This window comes from Oryza sativa, chromosome 3 (assembly GCF_034140825.1).
Source record: "Oryza sativa Japonica Group chromosome 3, ASM3414082v1".
In the NCBI taxonomy this organism is placed as follows: Eukaryota; Viridiplantae; Streptophyta; class Magnoliopsida; order Poales; family Poaceae; genus Oryza; species Oryza sativa.
Window position 1 is genome coordinate 2260062 of NC_089037.1, and position 27145 is coordinate 2287206.

Consider the following 27145-nt stretch of genomic DNA (forward strand, 5'->3'; position numbering starts at 1 on the left):
GAAGCTCTGAACATCATAAACTCACTACACCATAGGTTACCATGCATACACATATTGGGATAACGTTAAATACTCTTTTAACGAAAGATGGTCAAATTGTTACTGATGTTCATGACAATGGCCTTGTTTGAATCCTCCGGGCTATTAAATAGCCCTCCGGAATCTTACTATTTAGGATTATTAAACGTAGATTACCGAAAAAATCGATTCCATAACCCCTAGGCTATTTTGTGAGACGAATCTAATGATGTATATTAATCCATAATTAGCGGCTGATTACTGTAGCATCACTGTAGCAAATCATGGATTAATATACCTCGTTAGATTCGTCTCGCAAAATAGCCTAGAGGTTATGAAATAGGTTTTGTCAGTAATCTATGTTTAATACTCTTAAATAGCAAGATTCAAACAGGGCCAATAGAGATAAAGACAATCTCCCTTTCAAGAAAAAGAAAACTGTGGAGATTATGGGTACCCCATACCCACACGGCGTAGTTATCCGACTAGTTATAGGGGATAACTTATATCTATGGAATATGTAACAGATCATGACTTGGGTATTACGTTTCCTTTATATTACGGAACAGCCTAAAGTCCTAGTTTGATAATATTGTAAAGTAGATTTAGGAAACCGATACCGTATTGGTTAAGGTTTCTATCTTGTAATCCTGCCCCCCATCCTATATAAGGTGGGCAGGAGGCCCTCTAGGGGGTATGAGACAATCTGATCGTCAGATCAATAAACACCCGGTGGATTCAATTCCCCAAACAGGAGTAGGGTATTACCTCTCATTGAGAGGGCCTGAACCTGTCTAAATCCATGTTTCTGCATCCATCCACTTTTAGGTCTCGTACGCTACCCCTTTTCATATTGCCGAAAATTTGTTTCGACAGTTGGCGCGCCAGGTAGGGGTGCGTCGAGTTCCTCGTCGATGAGTGTGATGGAACCAATCTTCGGCATCGCCGGATTCGTGAAGCATGTCTTTTTCGTCTTGGATTCAATTCAGCCGAAGGGATTAATCTCAGCGATTTCATCGATTCAATCTCCAACTTCATTAGATAATTTTATCGTTTCACTAGTTAAATTGATTTCTAGCTACAGATTAATCTCCTATTACTTTCTCTTATTTTTGCATGCCGACTGAGATCAAGACCAATGGCTGTCATCCCGGTGTGTCAGCCCAATACGTCGTGTTCCTCCATGCCCCGTGTGCAGATGCCGGTGGCGGTGTAACCTGACATGGGAGCAACGTGGAACGGCAGTGCTCACGGCTCGCGCACGAGATCGCCAGCCACCAGGAGTAATCCACATGCACATGTCGACCGATCGACATGCATGATCTGGGTTCATCCTTTTAATTTAATCTCTGTTAGATTAGTTTCTAATCACAGATTGATATTGTTTTTCTAATTCTTCTTTTGCACGTCCGCATATACTACTGGCGGCTGAGTTGCTCTGATGGACGCTAACTACCTAACAAGCTGCTGCCGTGCAAGACAAAGCACTCCGTCTACTCATCATGAGTCCAAGTCGTAAGCCAGCCACGTCTTCACGGGAACCATGCGACATGCTGATGCTTCCAGGCTTTGACCAACTGCTACGTGCATGTGATTTAATATGGATATATATGTGCTCTCTCCATGCATGCCTACTCCATGCACAGGAAAGCTCAGGCCAGGACATTACAGCTCCCTGGAAAGCATGCCCGATGTGTTGATTCAATCAACACGCGTGGATTAAAATTTTTTTATCATGCTATACTTTAAATAGATGTTTTCTAGTATATGATAAAGCATCTATATTTTCCTGCTCACTAACAGAGATCTATATGTTTGCTTTCTTTTTGCATATGCGATGGATTCATTGCAAGAGATCGATCCGGCCGACTCTAGCACGACTAATGGGCAACTCGCCTTAACGCCGCCTCATCTGCCGTTGATTGGTCCTTACCTATATGGTTGGTTGGTCACACCACCGTTCATGGGCGTCCACGTCTTCACCGACCGGCTGGCCTTCGCCGCCGCCGACTGGTGTTTCTGCCTGCACGGCTGGAATATTATGCCGTCGCTGTTGGGCGTCTACGACTTCACCGCCGGCCTGCCTCCATCGCTGCCGACTGGTGTCCTCACCTATACGGTTGGTTGGTCACACCACCGTTCATGGGCGTCCACGTCTTCACCGACCGGCTGGCCTTTGCCGCCGCCGACTGGTGTTTCCGCCTGTACGGCTGGCCTATTATGCCGCCACTGTTGGGCGTCTACGACTTCACCGCCGGCCTGCCTTTGCCGCCACTGACTGGTGTTTTCGCCTATACGGTTGGCGGACTCCGCCGCCGTTAATGGGCTTCATCATCTACACCACTGGCTTGGTTCCACTGGCGCCGACTGGTGTTTTTGTCACCATTGATGGACTGCTTCATTCCCACATCGGCTACTTCTGCTGTCACCAAGGAAATATGACAAAGCTAAGTTATCATTCATTTTATTCTTTATACGATATTTTGCCTTTTCCTTTGCCTCACTACATCAACTGGTTCGCTGTTGACTAGTGAGTCGGGGGCTACAGATGTTATACCATATTTTTTAAACAATTTTCATAATATTTATCTTGATTGCTTGCGACTTATTCTGAGTACAAACATGCCTATCGAGTTATGGAGTTCCATCTTCCTATGCTTTCCGTTTGGTTTGCCAATGGATAGTTGCCTTTGGGCCGATTCCTAGCACCGGGGGCTTGTTGGATGGACCGAATAATGCAAGGTGCTAAGTATTATTCGGAATAAATCAAAAACATAGAGATAAGATAATTTATTTTCTGCTCTTAATAATTGCAAAAGTACCCGAGTAGTAAACTCCGACCCGTGAAACTTTGTTCCATTAATGACAAACTCATGTCACTCATATGCATGTTTGGGAAGTGCTTAGGCCGACTCCCGGTGCTTGGTGGCTATGACTAGTCGGGCAGAGTGTTTAAACGTAATGAGTCATCTGCTCGGGGAAATCAAAATTGACAAGAGAAGAAATACATATTTATAAATATTTTAAAATGCTTGAATTTTTCTCGAGTATTATATTTACATCAGATACTACTCATCCTATCTGTTTGTTCTGTAGGATCCAGATACAGATATGCATAAAAGGGATTCATGGCTTTAAGTTTATCTCCTACGCTTCAGGAACTGATCAGTCAGAACATCACCATCGGCTTGCCTTCGCCGCCGCCGACTGGTGTCTTCGCCTACACGGCTGGCCTATTATGCCGCCGTTGTTGGGCGTCTACGTCTTCACCGACCGGCTTGCCTTCGCCGCCGCCGACTGGTGTCTCCGCCTGCACGGCTGGCCTATTATGCCGCTGTTGTCGGGCGTCTATGTCTTCACCGACCGGTCGCCTCGTCTGCCGCCGACTGGTGTCTCCGCCTGCACGGCTGGCCTATTATGCCGCCGTTGTTGGGCGTCTACGTCTTCACCGACCGGCCGCCTCGTCTGCTGCCGACTGGTGTCTCCGCCTGCACGGCTGGCCTATTATGCCGCCGTTGTTGGGCGTCTACGTCTTCACCGACCGGCCGCCTCGTCTGCCGACGACTAGTGTCACCGCCAGCACGGCTGGCCTGTTCTGACGCCAACTGATGCTATCTTCTTCACGGTTGGCTACATCGCCGTCACCGCTAATAGGCGTCAGCATCTTCAACACAAGCTGCCTACGTCTGCTGCCGACTGGTTTCTTCACTTCCATGGCTGCATGATTCTGCTAGTGTTGATTGGCCTTATCGTCTTCATCACTGGTCGTCTCGTCTGCTGCTGACTAGTGCCCTCGCCTCTACGTCTGGTTTATACTGCTACCACTACTGATGGACATCATCATCTTTCGTCGCCGACTGGTTATGCCGCCGCCGACTGGAGTATCTATCTTCATAACTACACGTCTTCGCCACCGGTTTTCTTCTGTTGCCACTGACTCGTGTTCACTTCATCACGGCTTTGCAACTTTGTCACCATGGTGGAGCAACTTCATTTTTATTATCTTCGGCATCGGCAAACTCTATTGCCTCTACTTCGCAAACTTTGCTACTTCACCAACCACGACGACTACAAGAGTTTCGACACCTCGGCATTCGTCACCAAATATGATGCCGTGTTATTTTATTACAACAAGTGGTGTTCCAAATTTCAATATTTATCTTTACTCAAGCAATGATTACTCGACGACAAGCTACAGTTCTCGACTCTATGTTCAGTTGTTTCCCAACTAACCAAAGAATCGGGGGCTACACAAATACAAGACTCTCAAAATTCGACAAGCTTTATGTCAAGATGAAGCAATCAATCAATCAATGAGTCAACTCCAGGAGTCATTATCTTCGTCTTTGCTTCGGAGCAGACGTTCTACTTCAGCAACTTCAATTATTTCACTGACAATTTTGGATGCCCTATGCTGCCATAATCTACTTCAAGTATCAATCAAGCATCTGCAACCGCTATAGCACCAAGTTCTACAGCCATCTTCATAAATCAAGGGGCATTGCATCAGTCTTCATTATGCACACGCTCGTATCAAGAAAATTATTCGAGCTTCGATATCTTCTCAACAGTTTGATGGATTATTGTCATTGACTTCATCACCAACACCTCTACCTCATCGGCCCTGACATCTCTGCCGTTGCTAATGGATGACTACGTCTTCTCCTCCGGTGCTTCCGTCATTGCCGACTTGTTATTTCGCCCTCATGGTTGGCCTACTACGCAACTACCGATAGAGGATCTCATCGTTATCATCGGCTGCTACAACGCTATTGACTGGATCACCGACATCATCATCTTCATCAACATCCTGTCAAGCCTCTTCAACATAGCCTATTCTACTGCTGTTTGATGCGCAACTTTGTTATCATATTTGATCATCTCTATTGCTGCCAATCGTCATTACCATCGGTTGCATTTGTCGTCGCCGACTATTTTCTTCATCTTCATGATTGGTGGATTTCGTCATCGCCTTTGATGCGTGTCTATATCTTCACCGTCGACTTACTTTCGTCACCACCGACTGGTATCCTCGCCTTCACGGATGGCTTATTATGTCGCCACTAGTAGGCATCTTCATCTTCTTCACCAGCTGCCTTGTCTGTCACCGACTGATTATTTTGCTGCCATGGCTACACAACTTTATCGCTGGGCGCCTTCATCTTCATTGCTGGCTGACCTGACTGCTGCCGACTGGTTTCTTTGCCTTCACGGTAGTGCAACTTCATCACTTTTGATTGGTATCACTATCTTCACTACCACCAATATTTTTGCCACTTCTGGTGGACAATATTATCTCTATATTGGTCGTCTTGTCTCTATGCCAACTACGTCAGCTACTATCAATGGACCATTGTAACTACGACAGAAGGACAAGCTATATGATCAGGGGCTTACTAACTCAAACACAAGTATCATACCTTCAATTTGGACTTATTCCGGATACATGCAACATGAATTTATGATCACGAGTCTATTTTCTATGCTAAAAGACTGGACTATTTATTATTCCCCATAAGGGTTATCAACCGAATACTTGCGCCAGTCGGGATTCAATTATTATATCTATTTTGGAGCATCCCATAAGGGATAATCACTTAGATCAGAAGCTATTGATATGAGCTACACTTGGTCTATATCACCCGGAAGATTTACTACTCGGGAGCATGTTATATGCGTCATCCTTTAAAGGGTGTCGAAGGCATATTTTTTGGCCTAGGCCTAATATGTTTGCAGCCCATATTTTCAGGTGTGGCCTGTCACGTTCTTTTAGGGACTTAGGCATCTTTTTGCTTAGGCAAAAGTGCGCGTGATTATGTGCCCAATACCTTAAAATCCTTTTATACCACAGTTACTCAACTTTTTAGGAGTTGGTACAATGCATTTTAAAAGGTGCCAAACAGTAATGCTTTATATAGCTGCCCGCTGAATTTTTTTATATAAGTCAAGGCGTTGTTTGGATTCATAAAGCAATTGATTGGATACAATATCATTGCTTTTTGCCACGTAAGTGTGCACTTTTATTGACCAATATTATGGCTTAGGCTGATTATATATTTTGGTCATTTTCTAGGCGGTTAGTAAATCCTTTATGAGTTTATTTACTCGGATTTTATACCACATATGCCATATATTTCTAGGTGTGGTGGAACCATGTGTCTTCTAGGGACTTAAGCACATCTGTTAAAACAGTGTGCGCATGGCGTATGCCCAATACTTTGGAAATTTCTTTATTCACAACATACAAGCTTCTTTATAGCTGTTTTGCTATGTGAATTTTCAATGATGTAGCTAACTTTAGGTTACACTTATCATATCTTACAAAGCAGTCGGTATATCACTCGGATCATGTTATTTAGGGATTCACACCGCATATGCTACATGTTAATATCAAGTCGCTTGTTTGACTATAATTATCAAAACCACTCGGTTGGTTGGATTATTTATTCCTTGACTATATGCTTGGTTTGTTCAATTAACCACATAGTCGGGGCTACACCTATTAGGTGCATTTAGTCGATGCACCTGACTTTATTTTTCAGCCCTCCACAGTCTTCATATTTGGTAAAAGTACTCGGGAGACCATGGCGAAGATGATTGAAGCACTCGGTTTTGGGGTAATCTAGTTCGAGAGAAGATTATCTTTTCGACTGTGAAGGTCTCAGGGGCTACTGTGGAGATTATGGGTACCCCATACCCACACGGCGTGGTTATCTGACTAGTTATAGGGGATAACTTATATCTATGGAATATGTAACAGATCATGACTTGGGTATTACGTTTCCTTTATATTACGGAACGGTCTAAAGTCCTAGTTTAATAATATTGTAAAGTAGATTTAGGAAACCGATACCATATTGGTTAAGGTTTCTATCTTGTAATCCTGCCCCCCATCCTATATAAGGTGGGCAGGAGGCCCTCTAGGGGGTATGAGACAATCTGATCGTCAGATAATAAACACCCGGTGGATTCAATTCCCCAAACAGGAATAGGGTATTACCTCTCATTGAGAGGGTCTGAACCTGTCTAAATCCCTGTCTCTGCATCCATCCACTTTTAGGTCTCGTACGCTACCTCCTTTTCATATTGCCGAAAATTTGTTTCGACAAAAACACAATCAGTAATCTTTTTCAGCAAAAGGTCATCGGCAGTTTTGATGCACTGCACAGAGCTGAAAAGTCGTTGAAACTACTCCTCTGTACCAGATATCTAACCAAAATCTTTTATATTTTAGATCGGATGGAGTATATTGGCATACCGTGTGCCCATGGCTTCGTTTCACCGGCCTTTCGTGGAAGGATAGTGTGATCGCTGCCATTTTTGCATTTTGCAGTTGCAACGTCGGTCTCACAGTCGTCCCGCTATATCGTTGTTGACGTTGCTGGATGACTACTATAGCTACATCCATCTGTGCAGAGTAATTGGTAATTTAAATGCCTACTATATATTATAACGCACAAACCTCTAAAGTTTGGTGGACGTGAACATGTTTACACCTGATAATTACCGTGTTAATACGACCTCAGTAGACAACAACTTAAACAAAAAAAAAGATTATGATAATAGTGAAAACCTAGAAGGTACAATCGAAACCTTCGTATTTGTTGACACTTGAGCAATTTCTCCACTCCTAAATACTCCCTCTATCTACTTTTGATAGTTATATTTCTAAATCTGAAAATTTTATTTTTGATAGGCATATTTCAATCCAACAACCTATCATCTTAATGACTTTCTCGGATTTAATGCGTGACTCTTTATTCTTCCACACAAGATTTGCTACATGGGTATCGAGAAATGTAAATATTAATGAATCGCTTGTTTACGAGAAATAACTAGTAGCATATTTAAATAGATGATAAGTAGAATTACTTATCCTTGGTCTGTGTGCCAAGATGAAATATGACTTTTAAAAATAGATGGAGGGAGTATATCTCCACCTATATAGACTAAAAAGGAGAAAAAGAAAGAAAGAAAAGAAACCATCGATCATCCATGGACCATGGTTCAATTCGTGGCAACTTAACCATGAAGATAGGAAACATGGAAGGGCTACTATTATTATACTCACCGTGGATCGACCATAAAATCCACGGAGAGCGGGAGAGCGCAGGGGTTGTCTCGCGCTAGCGCACTCCCATCTCCTCGTCTCACCTCATCTTCTCGGCGCTAATAAAAAGGGACCCTGAGACTTCTCCGTCTCAGGTCAAGGCGACCCGACGACGTGACGAGAGAATCTCTCCTCTCTCTCTCTCTCGCTCTCGCGTGAGGAATCCTCGTCCGTCCCGGTCCCACGCTCTCTCGCTCGCTCGCTGACGTGCGGGACCCACCGGTGCTGCTCCGCCAGTCCGCGTGCCATCCGCGGGAGCCGCGACCGCGACCGCGACCGCGACCGCTGGCTTCCACCCCAAGCCCCCCCTCCCCAACCCGTAAACCCCTCCAGCAGCAGAGGCCTTTGCAGTTGCTTCGCCTTCTCCATCTCTCTGCTTCTTTTGTTTGTTTTTCTTTCCCATCTACTCCGCTCCTCCGCCGTTGCCTCCCCGGCTCGCCGTCACCGGGAGACGCGAGGTGAATTCCGCTCATCTCCAGTCCCTTCTCTTATTTTCTTGCGATGATCTTGCGGTGTTGCAGAAAATAGTTTAAAACCTGCGCCTGTTTTCATCTCATCCTCCTCTCTTGTGGTTTCTTGATGAGCGCAGGCATTGCTTCTTCTCCCATGCGCCGCCGCAATCTCATCTCTCTGTTTTTTTTTTCTGTTTTCTGTTTGCAAGGTCCTGACCTTTTTCAAAGGCGCGAAAGATTGTGTTTTTCATCGTCTTGGGGGGTGTCTTCTGTGATGTGCTTTCAAGAAACCCTCTTCTGGTTTCTTGCTCCACGGCGGCGGTTTGAGTCTCCGTCTCACTGATAATCCGATTTGGAGCGCGATTGCGATTTTGGAGGGGTGAATGGGTGCGGCCGGGGCTGTTGTTGAGATCAGTTCGGACGACGAGGCGATTCCTGTTGCTGCCAAGCGTCCCAACGTTCCTCCCGTGTCGTCTTCACATCCTCTACCTGAAGACTGCAACGGAGTTGAGGAGGGTTTAGGTGATCCTGCTGCCTTGGTGGAATTCGTGGCATCTATGCTGGATGACAAAAGGTCTGCGCGTGATGTGGCTGCTGCTGATGATGGGGACGACGACGATTGCGTGATGCTAGATGGTGACCCTGATAAAGCGGTCCTCGTTGTCAATGAGCAGAGACCTGGGCAAGGTGGCCCAGAGGAAGAACTGCAGATAGTTTCAGAGAAAGGAGAGGTACCAGTACTTTCTTGCTTATTTCCATTTAATTTTTCTAGTTGCACTTCAGACCGTACATTGTCTTCGTGGTGGTAAGTCAATTCAAGGCCTGTTTAGATCCATTTGGAATGGCAAATGGCAAATGTTTTGGCATTGCAAAAGTACTAGTTGGTGTTTAGATGCATGTTAAAGTTTTGCCATTCTAGCACTAAAGTGAGAGAGAGAAAGAGAGAGGGAGTGGTCCCAAAGCACTTTTTGGCACAATTTGCTACTATGGACTAGCAAATGCCAAATGCCAAATTGCCAACTTTTGCTACTAGTGTTTAGATCCAAAATGGCAAAAAGTGCTATAAAATGGCAAAACTTTTGCCATTTTGGAGGATCTAAACAAGGCCTCAAATTGAAATTTTCAACTAGTATATGCATAACCATCGTTGTCTTATGGGGTGTTTGGGAGAGAGGGGCTAAACCCCTTTGTCGACTAGCTATTGACATGGCGGGTCCTAATCTCTATTAACATCTTGGACTCGTCGAATGTAGCTAATCTATGCACAACTGTGGTTCATTTATGTAGGAGTTTATTTAAGGTTAAGTCAAACTTTATTTGTTAGCACAAATTAATTTCAATGTTTTAGATCTTGGTTTTGTTAAAACCTCTTCTTTTATAAACATCAAATCTGCATGATCGTATATCCTGTTGTTAATCACTTGTGCAACACTCTTATTGATTTATCTGGTCCGTTTTATTGAATTTGTATGCATACCAAACTCATACTGAAGATGGAGCTTTTGTGGAAGGTAGTACTATAGTTGAGTGATCGTTTTGCCTTGCTGATGTATATCATTGGTGGCCTTGTCTGAGTTTCCATGCACTTATTATATTGTAACTAAGATGGCTGCAAGTGGTGTCCATATTACTATATAGTGGTCTCTAACTGGACAATATTGTACTTTCATGTCAGATCTTTTTGTCCTGGGTATTGGTCTTCGAAACATATTATATTGTTCTTGTAGAAGCTAACTGATGAATTATCAATAACATGAAAACCTAACTTAGAACTGATTAATCGTTCCTAACCCAAGGAGTTGCTGATGCTGCAGTCATTGCTATGGCAATATATGCTTTCCTTTCATCATCTCTATCGAATGTTATACTTTCTTAGCATTCTTGATTCATCTAAAAGCTCAGATGTTACAGGAGAGTATATGTAACCTGACAATTTCCCCCCTTTTCCTTTTTTCAGATAGCATGCAGGGATTTCCCTCATCCACGCCATCTATGTGTTAGCATGCCATTCACAAGTTCTCATGCAGATCATTGTGCCATGGTCAGTAATCAATCCCTACCCTCTTCATATTATGAAATGATATTTCTTGGTTCATATAAAAGTATATAGTCAATAGTACTTACTCCGTTTGTATTTTAATGTATGACACCGATGACTTTTTGAACAACCTTTAACCATTTGTCTTATTCAAAATTTTTGTGCAAATATAAAAATATTTATGTCATGCTTAAAGAATATTTAATGATAAATCAAGTCACAATTAAACAAATGATAATCACATAGTAATTTTTTTAAATAAGACAAATGGTCAAACGTATCTCAAAAAGTCAACGGGGTCATACATTAAAATACGGAGGGAATAGTACATATTACTTACAGTTCCATCACTGATGCATTGGCATGACCTTGCTTATTTCTTCTTCCAAATATAAATGCAGTGCCACTGTTATGTTTGCGACTCTCCTGCTCCCTGTGCCTTTTGGGGCAAAGGTACAGAGCCTACTGATCATTGTCATGCTACGGACAAGAATGCAAAATGGACGAAAATGAGGCAGTCATTGAAGCGCAAAAACCTGCCATCATCTAACCGTAGAGGTATCAAGAATCATTTTCAGCCAATCTCAGCAACAGCATCCTTGCAGTTGCAGCAATATACAGGGGATCGTTTTTCAGTTCCACGTCTATCACCATTGTCTCCAGTAGGATTCCATGTTTCGAGAAATGTGAGCCAAAATCAATGGATGATGAAGCTCATTGGAGTTCCACCGAATGTGGGACAACCTGTTAATCTGCAGGAAGCAACATTTCCTAGAGCTAGCATTCCGCGCAAAAGATTCAGAAGTGATGGTTCAGCTCCTCCAGTTCATCTATCCACAAATGCTAACCATTTGCGCCATCCTGCCCCTAACTCTGTCCTGGTTCAGCCAGTATCCTCTGCAGCATTTCAGACAACACAATCTCAACCAGCATCCTCTGCAGTATCTCAGAATTCTGTCAGTGCTGCTAGACCATTACGAGTTCAGACAACACAATCTCAGCCACCATCCTCTGCAGTATCTCAGAATTCTGTCACTGCTGCTAGACCATTACGGGGTTACTCACCTCAGAATTCTTTCAGTGCACCAGTTAGGGTTCAGTCGACATCATATCATCAGGTTGCTCCAGGTATATCTCAAGGACTTCAGGTTCAGTCAACATCATACCTTCAGGTTGATCCAGGCAGGGCGGTTAGTGCTGAACTGCAGCTTTCTCAGTGTTCCTCGCTTCAAACTCAGGGAATTCAACACCAGCATGATCCATCGGCAGATATTTACCAAAACATATGGAAGGAGGCACTTGCTAAGCTGGCATCAGAGCTGGGGGTTTCTGATTACAATATTGATCCACCAGGGCGTCTTCCAAGCACTCCTCAACCCAATCAGCTGCATGCTCAAATGAGGCCTGGTCATCAACCTACTCAAGCAACGGCAAGGCAGGGAGTTCAAGCTAATGGTGGTCATGTTGCAGCAGCATCACAGAAAAGGACTTCCAATGGCCACCACTTGCCAAATCACAAACAATTCAACCCTGGTGCCAATTGAACTCACAGAGCAGTCGTACTCCAAGTGAATCTTATCTGAGCAATTTTGTAGCCCCGCCTTGATTCCTCCTGGCCACCAGGGTCCTAGAATTGGATTCTTTGTGCCACCATTTTCACCTAGACATGGCAACTGCACCATGTTTTGTGCTCCTCTTAGGCTCTGTTCGTTTCCTGGAGTTCCCAACTCCCCCATCTCATTTTCCGCGCGCACGCTTTTCAAACTGCTAAACGGTGTGTTTTTTGCAAAAAGTTTATATACGAAAGTTGCTTAAAAAAATTATATTGATCCATTTTTGAAAAAAAATTAGCAAATAATTAATTAATCACGTGCTAATGGACTGCTTCGTTTTCCGTACCGGAGGGATGGGTTCCCAACTCAACCAAAAGAACAGAGCCTAGACAATTAGTATAAAGAGGAGGTGTTCTTACTTCTTTAGTCTTGGCAAATGTTAGCATTAGTTTTCTTAGCCTACCTTACAACAGTACAAACTACAAAGCTATCTCAGGAGAGTAGAACAGGGCACCCGGCACTCCATTAGGATATAGTGTTTTAGTGCTGATCTTTCTGATGTAATGGCTCATAGTTCCTACAAAGAAAATGTAATGGCTTAAAGCTCTGAATTAATGGTCGATTTTTCAGTAGAAAATATGATGGTAGCCATTTGTTTGATCTATATGTCATGTACGAGTAGTATATTTTTCCTTCAAGCATACCACAGGTGAGTTGGATGTTCACTTGTTGCTAGTTTGGGTCGAGTGTTTCAAAGCTCACGTCGCGGGCCGCTCAGGCCAACTTCTAATAGCCTGTGAGAATCTCTACTGGGCCCATTAGAGCCTTCTAAGAACTCGGCCCATCACGAGGAAGGCTTACCAATAGTCCGCGGCCCAAAAGGCACCTATAAATAGGCGTCACCTCGTCTCACTCTAACCCTAGCGCCGCACACTCTACCGACGCCGCCGCCACCACCGCCACCGCCGCAGCAGAAGCAGCGCAGCCGCAGGAGGGAAGATGCCGGCGGGGCACGGGCTGCGGGCGCGGACGCGCGACCTCTTCGCGCGGCCGTTCCGCAAGAAGGGTTACATCCCGCTCACCACCTACCTGAGGACGTACAAGATCGGCGATTACGTCGACGTCAAGGTGAACGGCGCCGTGCACAAGGGCATGCCGCACAAGTTCTACCACGGCCGCACCGGCCGCGTCTGGAACGTCACCAAGCGCGCCATCGGCGTCGAGATCAACAAGCAGGTATAATCCGCTCCGCTCCGGCCATAGCGGCATCCTTTCCTCTTCCTCCCTCTTTTCTTCTCAACAGGCGGTAGATTTGGTAGATCTGTGCTGTTGGCTCTCGTATGATGTCTATTTTAGAACCACGAATCTTGAATACTTTTTGTTGGAACGGATAAGAACCGTTTAAATTTGCTGTGAATATTTCGTGCTCATGTAGTTTGCTGAATGCTGATAGAATTTTTTTGGTCCTTGTGCAAGTTGCTAGTATCTGCGAAGTAGTCAAAGTGCTAGATATTTTACTGGTGGTTTTACCCTTGGAATCCTGTACTGGAGGAAATTTGTACTGCGTGTAGATATATTTAGCCAACCATGTTTGGTTGTGAGACCTCTTTGGTAGCCAGTGCCTTGCAACTGATGCTTAACATCTCTAAATCAAAATGGGAACACTCTTTTAGTGCTGCATTTTGCCCTAGAACTGTGGAATGTTGGTAGCATGTATTAGTATAATCTGTATTGTGTCTGTCTGGTATGGAGTCCCAAAATAACTTTTAATCTCATTTGTTGTCCTAACGTTAATTAATCTTTGTTACTAGAACTTGTATTTACTTTATTTGCCCTAGGCCGAGCGCTTACCTCTTAAGCCACGGGGTGGCGTGGTATTCCACGGGAGAGGTTGTGTGGCACACGTTACACGTGTGATGGGCATATATTAAAATTTCCGTTCTGGCTGTCCTACTGTTCTAGCAGCAGTATGGGAAGCCTGGTTGGATGATACAAATTTACACACACCACCGTCTTTAGCTGTTTCTTTCAACTAAATGTTGCTGTTGTTTCCTTTGTGTATGTTTTGGTGAATGTTTCTGCATTTTGAGTCCATTTCTCTATATACCACTTGCCTTGCCTGCTATGACTATCTGAATTTTCTGTTTTTGATTCATTTAGCATATACCTTTCTGCCTTAAATCATAGGTGCTTATCGATTTTAGAATGGAACATCAAATATTGAGTATTGAACATCAAATAGGGCTCGCTACTTGATGTGGCAACTTCACATTGAAGACTCTGTTTTCTGTCATCAGGTCGGTAACCGCATCATCAGGAAGAGGATCCATGTCCGTGTGGAGCATGTCCAGCCATCCAGGTGCACCGAGGAGCTCCGCCTGAGGAAAATCAAGAACGATCAGCTCAAGGCTGATGCCAAGGCCCGTGGTGAGGTTATCAGCACCAAGAGACAGCCCGAGGGACCCAAACCTGGTTTCATGGTTGAGGGTGCTACGCTGGAGACTGTTACCCCCATTCCGTATGATGTGGTCAATGATCTCAAGGGTGGTTACTAGAATGCTTGTTTCTTGAACTGGAGAATCCAATTAGCGTCTATGCTTATCGGAATGTTTTGGTACTGATTAGCCCTTTTTGTTGTCTGGAATCTGAACCTCTATGTGGTTAACATTAAAGATTTGCTATGGTTGAATTCATCCTCGTTATGGTATTGCCTAATTCGCGATATTGTCTTGTTCGCTGTTGATTCGTTTCAGAATTGCGGCGAATGATGCCATGCCATTTTGCATTTCAAGGCTCCATTTGCTAGTAGTTTGTAATGGCCTGAATAGTGGTGAAAATGTTTGTAGTGATGGTCTGATGGATCAACCCACTTTTTGAATGGAAAATTGTTCTGATCACTTGAAGATTACCGTGTACTCTCTCCGTCAAAAAAAAAAAAAAGACAAAACCTGGTTTCTGTGCCCAACGTTTGATCGTCTGTCTTATTTGAAAAAATTATAAAAAAAATTAAAAAGACAAGTCACGCATAAAATATTAATCATGTTATATCATCTAACAATAATGAAAATATGAATTATAAAAATTTTTTATATAAAATGGACAGTTAAAGTTGGACATGAAACACAGGGTTTGTCATTTTTTCATCTAGGTTTGTCATTTTTTTAGATGAAGGGAGTAAGCGACTTCAGGGTGCAAAGTGGAAACGTACAGCTGTTCGTTAGTACGTTTGTTGCTTCTTACTGTGAAAGGAGGCTGCATTTGCTTTGCTTTCAAATGAAAGCTACAGCTGCCAAACGATGAAAAAATATTCGTTCATCGGTTAAAATTCGAACCCCGGGGGAAGATGTGAGTGTATTCATTCCACCAGGCAGGCAAAGGTTAGTCATCTATGGCTCTTTGGCTGTCTGTAATTCAACTGAGGCCCTTATTTAGTTACAAACTTTTTCTTCAAACTTTTATTTTTTTTATCACATTAAAATTTTCTTACATACATAAACTTCCAACTTTTTTATCACATCATTTCAATTTTAACCAAATTTTTAATTTTAACGTGAACTAAATTGATGTTTATCCAGTTTGGCGTCGAGAATGAAATGCAGGGTGGGAGACCGGAGATATTACCAGCGAAGAGGTGACGCGTGGATGGATAAATTTCGCCCCCAAAATTGGCAAATTGTCCTCTCACCTGTTCGACTTGACTATTTTTGCACCAAGGGCAGGTTTGGTTTGAGACCTAAAAGAGCCTTACCAAATTTTGGTCATAGGCATATTTTGTTATGGACATTGTTTGGAAAGGTAAAATTGAGTTTGGTTAGTAGCCAAAATTGACCTAGCCAATTTTTGGCTATACCAAGTTTGGTTTGGTGCCTTCATATGGCTATGCCTTTTCTTGTTTTGCCTTCATATTCCTCACCTTCTCACCTCTGCTTTCATATCTTCCTGCGCTCCAGATCCTAATGTTTCTTTATTTTGTAGTCAAATTTTAATAAGTGAAAAACTGAAGTGTTTATTAGCCCTTGATGATGGGTTGTGGACTTGTGGTCCGGGTGTATATGTGCAGTACTGCTAGCTCTTGTTGATCGTAGTTATATTGCCTCCCGTTAATGGTACTGCTAGCTAATTCCTGAAAAATGAATATGTGTAAAGGCAGCTAAATGTTCTTGTTTGCTGTGTTGATTTCTTTGACATCATTCTTTGTTTCTCTCTTAAATAAACCTCCTTGTATCAAATATAGCAGCAACAAAGCTGGGCGTGTTTATATAAAAGAAATACTGTATGACTGAAATTAGACTTCAAAGCTCCATAACTAGTGCAGCAATAACACATCATGCATTACAGCATTTTGGTTTGCACATATCCCTACATAGTAGTACTTCGTAATCACCCACATAGTAGTGCCATATATTACATCATGGGTTTGCACTAACCCCTACTTTATACTTCACACTGCCATCCCCTATATGGTAGTGGCAGCATATATCATAAGTATATAACAGTAACATGGGTTTATCAAAATGCATTGCTCCCTAACCAAAATGTCACCACCTGGCAAATGATTCACAGAGTGACATAGCCACCATCGGTAGCACATTTGCGCCCAAAGTAATCTATAACCCAAGCTTGGAAACTTTCATCACTTGCAACTCGCAGATAAGAACGAAAGCATTCTTGTTCTGGCTTGGTGAGAAAGATTGCAAGTTCAATTTTGTCACTTGCTGGGATGGTGAGGTCTTCTATGCGCTTCCAAATACTTGCATTTGGATCTCCTACAGAGGGCACTTCAACAGATGCAACAGACTGTGCAGATGCAAGAGAGTTAGCAAGCCTAAGGATACTAGCTATCAGCTCATCCTCCTCTGCTTTGTGGCGGCTCGTTTTATGCTTCACAATCTTCTTGGTAGGTGATTTCACAAACTTACGCTTCTGCCCTGAAGAAGTGGCATCAGTTGTCGGACTATAGCGAGGTATTGTGTCGGAATCATTGCCACCATCTTGCAGTGGAAATGTATATTCTTCCAACTCCTTGATGCTACCACTGCCATCACTATCACTACTAGTATTAGCAGTAAACTGGTCCATCGCAAGAGAGCCATCAGCTTTTGAACAGCCCACAAATAATTCTTCAAAGAGATGGAAGAATTTGATAGGCTTAGTCAAGTAGTTGTATTTAGTTGTCTGTCATTAGAAGAAGCATGGTTAGAAATAAACAAACTTAACAATTCTTGTATGAATTATAACTCAAACTAGTGTGCAATCATAGAATAACTTACACCAAGTTTGTTTGCTTCCTTCTCCGATGGGTCAATGTTAAATTTGCATGATGTTGCATCAAAACCATAGCCACTTTTTCCTAAGGCTGCACAGATCCAACTCCATTTTTCCTTGCATAGCCTGAAATGCCGATGGACTTGGCTTCTGTTGACTCTAAGTCCAAGCTTGTCATTCAAAGCAGTAGCACACTGCTGGTGGTGTTGTTTCCTCCACTTGAAGGTGGTAGGTTTGTCCTTGCGGAGCGATATATACCACTCAAGCATGAACTGAGTGGCATCATCACTCCAAGTGATATACTTTTCACGAGAGCCACCTTCCTTGCTATTATCTTCAGTACGATTTCCCATACTGCATACATCATAGGAGAATTGTAAGTAAAACACTTCATATGAACAATGGTAGTCAGTTAATACAAAAAACAAAGATTGTAAGCAATATACGTTGGTAACTCATTCGCTGGTCATAACATCGTGGACATCTATGTTGTTTCTATCATTCCACATCTGATTGGCAATATCGTCACGCTTGGCTGCCCACTCACGTACATCAGCCCCTTTGTCAGTGACACGGTTACTACTCCTTGGTAGGCGAGCATACCACGTATCCTCATCGGAGACAAATTCATCATGTCCATCGTCCAATATCCAATTATGAAGGGCACAACAAGCGATAACCACCATTGCTTGGGCTTTCAAGGGTATGAATGGCTTATTCATAAGAATCTTGAAGCGGTTCTTAAGAGCACCAAAAGCTCGTTCAATTGTAGTTCGAAGTGAAGAATGACGATAGTTGAATAGCTCTTTTGGGCATTTTGGACCTTGAGGGCCACGAAACTCTTTTAGGTGATATCGAACACGACGATATGGCGGCAATATACCCGGCCTAGCAGCATATCCAGCATCAGCCAAAAAATATTTCCCTACAACCATCAATCATGTCATATATGAGCCTAATGTTATCTTCTTACAACAAGGCTAATTACGATTCTTTCAAAATGTTTAATTACCTTATGGTATTTTAAGACCATTTGGGCGCGACAATGCATCTTGCAAGACAAGAGAATCATGAGCTGACCCCTCCCAACCTGATAGGATATATGTGAACCTAAGGTCAAAGTCGACAGCAGCCAATACGTTCTGTGTGGGGTATGACTTGCGGCCTCTAAACCTATCCACCTTCTTGGCTGGCACACTTGCCCTGATGTGTGTGCCGTCTAGTGCCCCAATACAGCCCTAAGTGCAGACAAAATAAAAACATCCGAGTGAAATAAACAAAAGTTAATGGAATATGAATTATTGTCTCTTGGTATTTAGAGTTACCTCAAAATATGGATAGAATTTGTTTGGGTTGCTGGTGATCTTAGTATGTGTATCGGCAGACCTGACATAAATGAGTTCTCGAGCTAACTCACACATGGCCCGCAACACAATATGAAAATACCTACTCACTGTCTCACCAGATCGCCAAAATGAGAATCCTACAGATGGAACTGAATGATGTTGTCCAACCTTCTTCAGAAACATTGCCACTTGCTCCTCTACTGAAACATGAAAGGTGTCAACTAGTAGTCCCTTGTTCTTAAGACGAGAACAGAGCCTGTAGAATAACTGACGGGGCATTCTCAATTGTTGTGTGCATATCCTATCTGAAGTGTCGATCAACCTAATTAATTCACTTGTTCTCCATACATCCCTATGGATCAGGGGCCCATACCGTACCCCTTTGCATTTACTTCTTTTACCATTTTTATTCCTCAACCAGACGAGGATCAAAACCAGAAGTATCACTACAGCCTTTTGCCTCAACAAGAAGCAATGCACATATTGCTGTCGATTGCTCTCCATCTGGAAGCAGATTACCAGTTTGAAATTACTTTAGAAAATCAAATACTATTGTGCCAACATACAGATTTATCCAAAAAAAAGGAGATATTCACTTAGATGTAAAAGGACACACTAATAAAGTACAGGTGAAATAAGCATCAACACTAAACTAGTAAGATGTTCGGCCAACTAACTTTTATTACTACTAGTACATAAGATGCTAATGGCAGATTATACATCAGAAATTTTATTATCAACACAAGTGGGAAAGCATTCTATGGAAGGAATGGTTACCTTTGTGTGATGGCACTTGAGCGCGACGGAGTCAGTAGAGCTGCAGCTGAAATCGCGGCGCCCGTATGCCGTCCTCTGTCGCCTGAGCAGAACCCTTCCGCCTCACTCTCGTCCCCTCCCCAGCAGATTTACTCCAAAATTTCTACCCCATTTGATCAGCTCTTATGGGTTTGATTGTTTGAGAAGATGACTATGGATGGCAAGATGGGCTTCTGTGTCTTCTAGCTCGGGATTGGAGGAGCTATAGGTTGTGGCCTGTGGCTAGAGAAGATGATGAGCGGTAGGTGGATGCCAATAAATGGGAATATCTGCTTGTGTACTACTGTGCAGCTTGGATATGGAGCGTCATCCGAGCCCGCGCAAGAGTTTAAATTTCACGCCTACGTTTTGGCTCTTGTCAATGGCGTGACCTATTGTTTTGCATAGGCCAGCCAATATTTGGATCCAAACCAAAATTATACTTTGTACTGTTAATGTGGCCCAAACATTGGTAAGGCCATTTTAGGCTATGAACCAAACCGGCCCCAAATAGGCGGTCCTAACGGCTAACGCAGAATTAGCCCTTCCTGAATTATCTGCACTCCCCCTTTTTTTTCTTCTACTGCTATATTCCTGGCCCCAAATGCCATGCGCATGCCGAAGGACTCGGTGCATATATGATATATATCGCATGAGTTGGAGCGTCAGAAAAATATTCTAGATTTAGCTCCCCAAAGGCAAAGAATAACGTCGTCCATAGAAAACTAATCCTCTTGCTGAAAATTATCCTGATATAGAAAATGGAATCCACGGAAATGTCTAGAATTATACCTGGAATCCAAGGAAATTGTTAGAATTATACTGTACTTCTTGAGCTCTATGCGTGTTGCCGTATTGGTGGACGTTGACAGAGCAAACTTGCAAACCGTTCTTTTTCAGATAACCTTTTTTTTTCTGGTCATGTAAAATATATACTTCCAGTATTATCATACCATATTCAAAAGCTCGATCCATCGCAGTCGTAAATCGTTACTTCCTCTGAACCCACTGCAAGTGTGACAACACGCACCAGTCGCTAACACCACATTAATCACTTCACGGGGGTATGTGTAAACGTAACAAGACGACGTTCTGACTCGTGACGCGAAGTTTTCCAAGAATTCTCTCAAAAAAAAAAGAAAAGAACTTCTCCAAGAATCCATGTGACACCGTCACACACCGTGACAAAGCGAGAGAAGAAGATTTCCAAATCACCTGACAACCCAAGCCGACCACGGCTTCCGGGGGTCAGAAACCGCCGAAATATCGTGTCCGTCGCAGGAGCCCACGCGTCGCGCATCCGGCGCCCCACCGCGCGCGACGTGGCCCGATGCCGCCGCCCGCGCCACCCACGTCGCCGTCCCGCACGACGCTTCGAGGCCGGTTCACGCGTCGGTCGTTCGCGCGGATGCCGCCATCCCGCCCATTTGCCCCCGCGGCCATCCCGCTTGCGCGCACCGCCTCACGTTGCCCTGACCGGCGCAGCTCGCGCCACGTCACCCGCACGCGCCGCTCGTCGCTTGTATTTAAAGCCCCCGTCTCCTCTTCCAGAACCGGTAACCCTCACAATCCCGTTCGTCGAGATCGTCGCTTCGGCGTAACAACAAATAAGGGGAGATCCCCAAGTCCTAACCCGAATCCATTTCCAATAATCCATTTCGCCACGATTTGTTCTTGGTTGTCTGAGAGAGAGAGAGAGAGAGATCCGTATACATTGCTGCTACTTGAGGTCAAGCCCGTTCGTTCGCGCGCGCGCGCCTGTCTGTCTCTGTTTGATTGATTCTTCTACGTCGTCGACGTACGCCTGTTCATGATGTCGCTCAACCTGGCTCACCAGACCGGAGCGGCGGCCGCCGTGGCACCGGCGGCGCCACGTACGGCCGTGGTCGCGGCGGCTGCGGGTACAGTGTCTGCTCCGGCGGTCGCGCCGGCGGCGGCGCCGAGCCTGCAGCTGCAGACGCAGACTGTGGACCCGGCGGCGCCGGCGCAGGGGCCGGACCTCCCCATGGCCTTCCAGGCGCTGGTCGAGAGCCTGCCGGAGGAGCAGCACCCGGACGTGGGCGGCGAGGAGCGGCGCAAGGTGGGCGTGCCGGTGTACGTGATGATGCCGCTGGACACGGTGCGCAAGGACGGCAACGGGCTGAACCGGCGGAAGGCGGTGGAGGCGTCCCTGAAGGCGCTGAAGAGCGCCGGCGCCGAGGGGATCATGGTGGACGTGTGGTGGGGCATCGCCGAGTGCGAGGGCCCCGGCCGCTACAACTTCACCGGGTACATGGAGCTCATGGAGATGGCCAAGAAGAACGGGCTCAAGGTGCAGGCCGTCATGTCGTTCCACCAGTGTGGCGGCAACGTCGGCGACTCAGTCACGTACGTTTCACTATCCCTCCTCCTCCTCTTCTCGCATCATCGATCTCTCCGTTTTAATTTCCTTGCGTTCTTGCAGCATTCATGCATGGAATGGGATTAATTAGCTGCCCTTGCTACCCATTGCCCATAACCACTTGCAATTAATTCTTCATAGCTACCCGATCAGATTATCTTCACAAAACTACAAATAAATACTTGTCTAGATAACATGCATCATGTCATGAAATTGCGTTTGTCGGCACCAGCTGGGTGAGAATCTTTCGAACTCACTATCTTGAAAATTGAAAAATACATATTTTTTCTCTTGAGAAAAAAGACAAATTCTAGATCTTTCACGTTGTTCCACGGAGCTCCCGGTGCCGTTTGTGCTTTTGCTTCGACTACCCACAAGCTCGGGATTTTCAGCGAGTTCAACGGGCCTCTCGTGATGTAGAAGTCACCGGCCATCTACACATTTCTTTTTTGTTTTTACTTCACTTTTGCTTCTGATTGGGAGGGAGGCCATGTGATACACCGACATGTGGGATATGAGCTTGACACGAATCACGCTGGATCCCACATGTCAGTGACCTGTAGCATTTCTCTCGGCAAAAAAAAGAGAGAAAAAACCCAACAATCTTTTTTGTGGCCGTAGTATATACGTAATCGTGTGAACTTGATCCATTTTGGACGGTGGCGCTGCCCCCGGCGTGGCGTACGACCAGCGCTCTGCATGTGACCCATCACGAGATCTGTGACCATGTCCTCGTGTCAGGACCTGGCATCTTGCAGCTCACTTGAGCTTGCTATTTTATTTCCGGTCCATGTGATTAACTGACGTGATCGTTAATTAACGGAACTTCATTCACGGAGTATTTATTAATTATGTAGATAAGATTTGCTTTGGCCATTTTAAGCTTATGCTGATTGATGTGTGTTTGTTGCAGTATACCACTTCCGAAATGGGTGTTGGAGGAGATGGACAAGGACCAGGACCTGGCCTACACGGATCGGAGCGGCCGCCGCAACTACGAATACCTCTCGCTCGGCGCCGACGCCATGCCGGTGCTCAAGGGCCGCACGCCGGTGCAGTGCTACGGCGACTTCATGCGCGCCTTCCGCGACCACTTCGCCGCCTTCATGGGCAACACCATAGTCGTACGTCCACGCCCCCCACTCCGACGACCGATTCTTTCTTGATTGATTACCTCGTGTTAATTAATGCCACTTCTCTGACTTGATCTGCAGGAGATTCAAGTCGGCATGGGTCCGGCCGGTGAGCTCCGCTACCCGTCGTACCCGGAGAGCAATGGCACCTGGAGATTCCCCGGCATCGGCGAGTTCCAGTGCTATGACAGGGTATGCCTGGCTGCATGCTCGTCTCCCATGGCGGCTAGCTTTCGATCGGTTTCTCTTTAATTTCTTGATTTGGCGGCGAACTGAGTGAGAGATGATGTTTCGGCGATCGATGTGCAGTACATGCTGAGCAGTCTCAAGGCGGCGGCGGAGGCGGTGGGCAAGCCGGAGTGGGGCAACGCCGGGCCGGGAGACTCCGGCGGGTACAACGACTGGCCGGAGGACTCGCCCTTCTTCCGCCGTGAAGGTGGGTGGAACACTCCCTACGGTGAGTTTTTCATGAGCTGGTACTCGCAGATGCTCCTGGAACACGGCGAGCGCATCCTGTCGGCGGCGTCGGGCGTGTACACCGGCACACCCGGCGTGAAGATCTCCGTGAAGGTGGCCGGCATCCACTGGCACTACGGCACGCGGTCCCACGCCGCGGAGCTGACGGCAGGGTACTACAACACGAGGCACCACGACGGGTACCAGCCGATCGCGCGCATGCTGGCCCGCCACGGCGCGGTGCTCAACTTCACGTGCGTGGAGATGCGCAACCACGAGCAGCCGCAGGACGCGCAGTGCCGGCCCGAGGAGCTGGTGCAGCAGGTGGCGGCCGCGGCGCGGGAGTCCGGCGTGGGGCTCGCCGGCGAGAACGCGCTGCCGAGGTACGACGAGACGGCGCACGACCAGATCGTGACGACGGCGGCGGAGAAGGCGGAGGAGGAGCGCATGGTAGCGTTCACCTACCTGCGCATGGGGCCCGACCTGTTCCAGCCGGACAACTGGCGCCGCTTCGCCGCGTTCGTGAAGCGCATGACGGAGTCCGGCGTGCGGGACGTGTGCCGCGAGCAGGTGGAGCGGGAGGCGCAGGGCGTCGCGCACGCCACCGGGTCGCTCGTGCACGAGGCCGCCGTCGCGCTCAGCAACTGATCGATCAGCCGACCTCGCGCGTAGAAGGGTAAAAACGCTTTACATATTTTATACTCCCAAGATTATTTGTTGTAATCAGCGTCGCGTACGCGTGCGACGACATCGATCGCTCAAGTGTGCAACCTTGATCTGCGAAAAGAAGAAGAAAAACATAGTGTGGTGTGCGTGTGTGTGTGTGTGTGTGGGGGGGGGGGGGGGGGGTTACTGGGTAAGTACGTGTACGTAGTTGCCACGTTTCAGGCTTTTGATGCTGGCCGATTCTGGCATCGCTCAAAGCTTTTGCTTTTGCAGGAAATGGATGTAACTATTACATTTTCTATCATAAGAAAATACATGTACTTCAAAACCCGAAATGCCAGTACTACATTCGTGCAGTGCAACTCCAGTTCCCTTACTGTTTACAAAGCTATTAGCGAAAGTAAGATGAGGCTCTGACTGACATACGTTCGTATCATATGGGAATCATCAGGCAGCAGCAGCAGCTGCCCTCTTGTTGATCGGTTTGCTTCTCCTTACTCCGCAGGATCCGATCAATGCAGCAGCATGGCAGCAATGTCGTGGATCCAGTGCCGCATCATCTGAACCTGCTACTCTTATCCTCAGTGTTGGCATTCGTTCTGGAGACGACCCAGCGAACACGCTCGAAGGGCAGCAATACCGTGATGGTACCGGTGTGTCGCCGCTTCGGTTCGGTACCCTGATCGTGCAGGTTTTACCGTCATTTGATATGCTCTCGACGACACCATCGATCTTCAGAACTCCATTATCCATGGTGCCGAATTTTCTGAGGTAATCCATGCGATCTCCGTAAGGTGGCTGGCCTACCGGGCCATTAGCAGAAGGTACAGTTGTGTCCGATCCGGTAAATGTGGTTGCCGAAGACAGTGGTGTATCTTGTTACGCCGCGACTGAGCCTTGGTTCTATTAATCGGGTGCCCAACTGAATAAAACAAAAATTAGAAGTCAACCAACCAGGATAAGTTACGGAGTTAGCAAGCAATAGCCAAAGCGAAACGAATAAAAAGGAGCACAGAATGAGTACGTACCGTATGGCCGTGGATGGTGTGGCGATAGGCGAGTGCATTGATGAGGTGTTCGAGGCAAGTGAACTGGATAAACGCGAAGCCGTGGTGCCGGCCGGTGTGGCGATCGATGGGCATGTGGACGCTGGCCACGTACCCGAACAGCTGGAAATGGCGGCGGAGGTCCTCATCGCCGGTGTAAGGGCCAATGCCACCGACGAACATCTTGCACAGCGTGGGCAGAGCCATCGTCGTTACCGGTAGCGTCGAAACAAGATTTCGACAATAATAAAAGGGGTGGAGGAAATGGATAGGTTCAGAGACAAGGAATTTTATACAGGTTTAGGCCTTCCTATTCAAGAAGTAATACCCTACTCCTGTCCGGAGATAATTCCGCCGAGTGTGTTATTGATTGTGTAAACTAGAAAAAAGAATTGTGCCCCAAGAGGCACACGGACCCTCCTTATATAGGGGAAGGAATCCGCTTTACAAAATACAGTCCATATCCTAACGGAATATGAGATTATAGATAAAATACAATCGTAATCGACTAGGATCTCGGGTATTTCCTTGACATACAAGTTAAAAACTAACCCGAGTCCTCATAAAGATATTCTATCTATATTTGGTACCATATATCCGACTAAAGTATAACTGTCATACAGATATGGGGTATCCATAATCTCCACAGTAGCCCCCGAGACCTTCGCAGTTGACGAAATAACCTTCTCGAAACAAAAAAAAAACAATAGTCCGAGTGCTTCAATTCAACTTGCTCCAGCTTGCTGAGTACTAAAAATCAAAAACTGTGAAGGGCAAAAATAAAACATGGTGCATCGAGTAGATGCACCTAATTAGGTGTAGCCCCCGACTATGTGATTAGTTGAAAAACTAAACATATAGTCAAGAACCGAGTAGTTTTATAGCGAAGCACACATGGTACTTAGTAAGATACCCAGCCGACTGCTTCTCAACTTGAACATATCAAGGACAAAAAATACAAGAAGGGCCGAGTGATAAACACTCAAAGGTCCAGAAATAGACATGTTTGATAGGAATCCGAGTAAAAATCTCATAAAATGACCCACCAAACATGATAGAATATCATGGTAATTAATGAGTCTAATAGCCTAGGCTGTGACCCTTACCATAACCAAAATAAGCATATAACATGCTAAAAGAATGACTATTAATAAACCAGTCATCTCAAATCAACCCAAACAACTTTTGCAGCCTAATAAAGCTTACAAAAAATGGTATAACACCTTTCTGTCGGGCACCTTTTTATGTGCATCATAATAATTCCAAAAAAATATTAAATCGCGTTAAAAAGGATTTTAACAGCATTGGGCCACACCATTGTGAACACAAATTGACAAAGCAAAAAGTGCCTAAGTCCCTAGGGATCACAACAGGCCATGCTGATTATAGTATTGGGCTGAAGTACTGTACAGGCCCAGGCCCATTAGTACTCCCGATACCCTAATAATACCAAAGTGAAAAACGTCTCTTCGTCTTCCCCGCCGAGACTCTCGCCATTTTCCCCATTTCCTGCTACAGTGTAAAACTGCGCCGGGCAAACTAGGGTTCATCAATCCGCTCCAATCCACCCTCAAAAACTTCACGAAATTTCTCCCCGCATCCACCGCTCCAATTCCCCATCCCTTTCCAGCCGTATCTCGAACTAAATCAAACCATCCAGTTCACATTCATGGCGGAAGAAAGAGAAAGCTTCGAGAGTCAGTGGGCACCCTCCGATGTGACGGAAGACAATCTGAAGGAGATGGTGGCACACGGCGTTCTTCCAGCAAAAGAGATCATCGGATGGCGACCGGCATTTGGTGAGGCATTCCCGACCCCCGATACACACAAAATCGTGGTATTTGCTCATTTCTTCTATGGCGGATTTTTTCTTCCAACCTCAAGATT

The 27145-nt window shown here is 45.4% G+C and overlaps 4 protein-coding genes across 7 annotated transcripts; 3 read left to right on the forward strand and 1 right to left on the reverse strand.

Moving 5' to 3' along the window:
* The first annotated feature begins 8477 nt into the window (after positions 1–8477).
* LOC4331574 (uncharacterized) lies at positions 8478–12808 on the forward strand. 2 transcript variants are annotated; one of them, XR_010740107.1, is made up of 5 exons: positions 8478–8586; positions 8790–9311; positions 10538–10621; positions 11020–12318; positions 12561–12808. XR_010740107.1 is itself a non-coding variant. In XM_015777270.3 (4 exons), the coding sequence occupies exons 2-4, from the start codon at positions 8964–8966 to the stop codon at positions 12160–12162; spliced, it is 1575 nt and encodes a 524-aa protein (XP_015632756.1). In that variant the 5' UTR covers positions 8478–8586; positions 8790–8963; the 3' UTR covers positions 12163–12808. The 2 variants fall into 2 exon arrangements, 1 of the variants encoding a protein (XP_015632756.1); XM_015777270.3 differs by having other exon boundaries at positions 11020–12808.
* Positions 12809–13093: 285 nt separating this feature from the next.
* On the forward strand, positions 13094–14886 carry LOC9266412 (large ribosomal subunit protein eL21x/eL21w). The gene is made up of 2 exons (XM_015777271.3): positions 13094–13407; positions 14469–14886. Exons 1-2 carry the CDS (start codon positions 13171–13173, stop codon positions 14724–14726), a joined length of 495 nt encoding a protein of 164 aa, XP_015632757.1. The 5' UTR covers positions 13094–13170; the 3' UTR covers positions 14727–14886.
* Positions 14887–16481: 1595 nt separating this feature from the next.
* LOC4331576 (uncharacterized) lies at positions 16482–19822 on the reverse strand. Of its 3 annotated transcripts, XM_015774551.3 has the most exons (6): positions 19560–19822; positions 18762–19286; positions 18449–18674; positions 17883–18361; positions 17442–17790; positions 16482–17346 (listed from the first exon to the last, which is right to left on the reverse strand). In XM_015774551.3, the coding sequence occupies exons 5-6, from the start codon at positions 17787–17789 to the stop codon at positions 16729–16731; spliced, it is 966 nt and encodes a 321-aa protein (XP_015630037.1). In that variant the 5' UTR covers position 17790; positions 17883–18361; positions 18449–18674; positions 18762–19286; positions 19560–19822; the 3' UTR covers positions 16482–16728. The 3 variants fall into 3 exon arrangements, with proteins under 3 accessions (XP_015630037.1, XP_066164423.1, XP_015630038.1); XM_066308326.1 differs by having other exon boundaries at positions 18449–19286; XM_015774552.3 differs by lacking the exons at positions 17883–18361; positions 18449–18674; positions 18762–19286.
* A 1310-nt stretch (positions 19823–21132) lies between these two features.
* On the forward strand, positions 21133–24547 carry LOC4331577 (beta-amylase 2, chloroplastic-like). The gene is made up of 4 exons (XM_015777222.3): positions 21133–21944; positions 22871–23081; positions 23172–23282; positions 23400–24547. The coding sequence occupies exons 1-4, from the start codon at positions 21388–21390 to the stop codon at positions 24192–24194; spliced, it is 1674 nt and encodes a 557-aa protein (XP_015632708.1). The 5' UTR covers positions 21133–21387; the 3' UTR covers positions 24195–24547.
* Positions 24548–27145: the final 2598 nt, after the last annotated feature.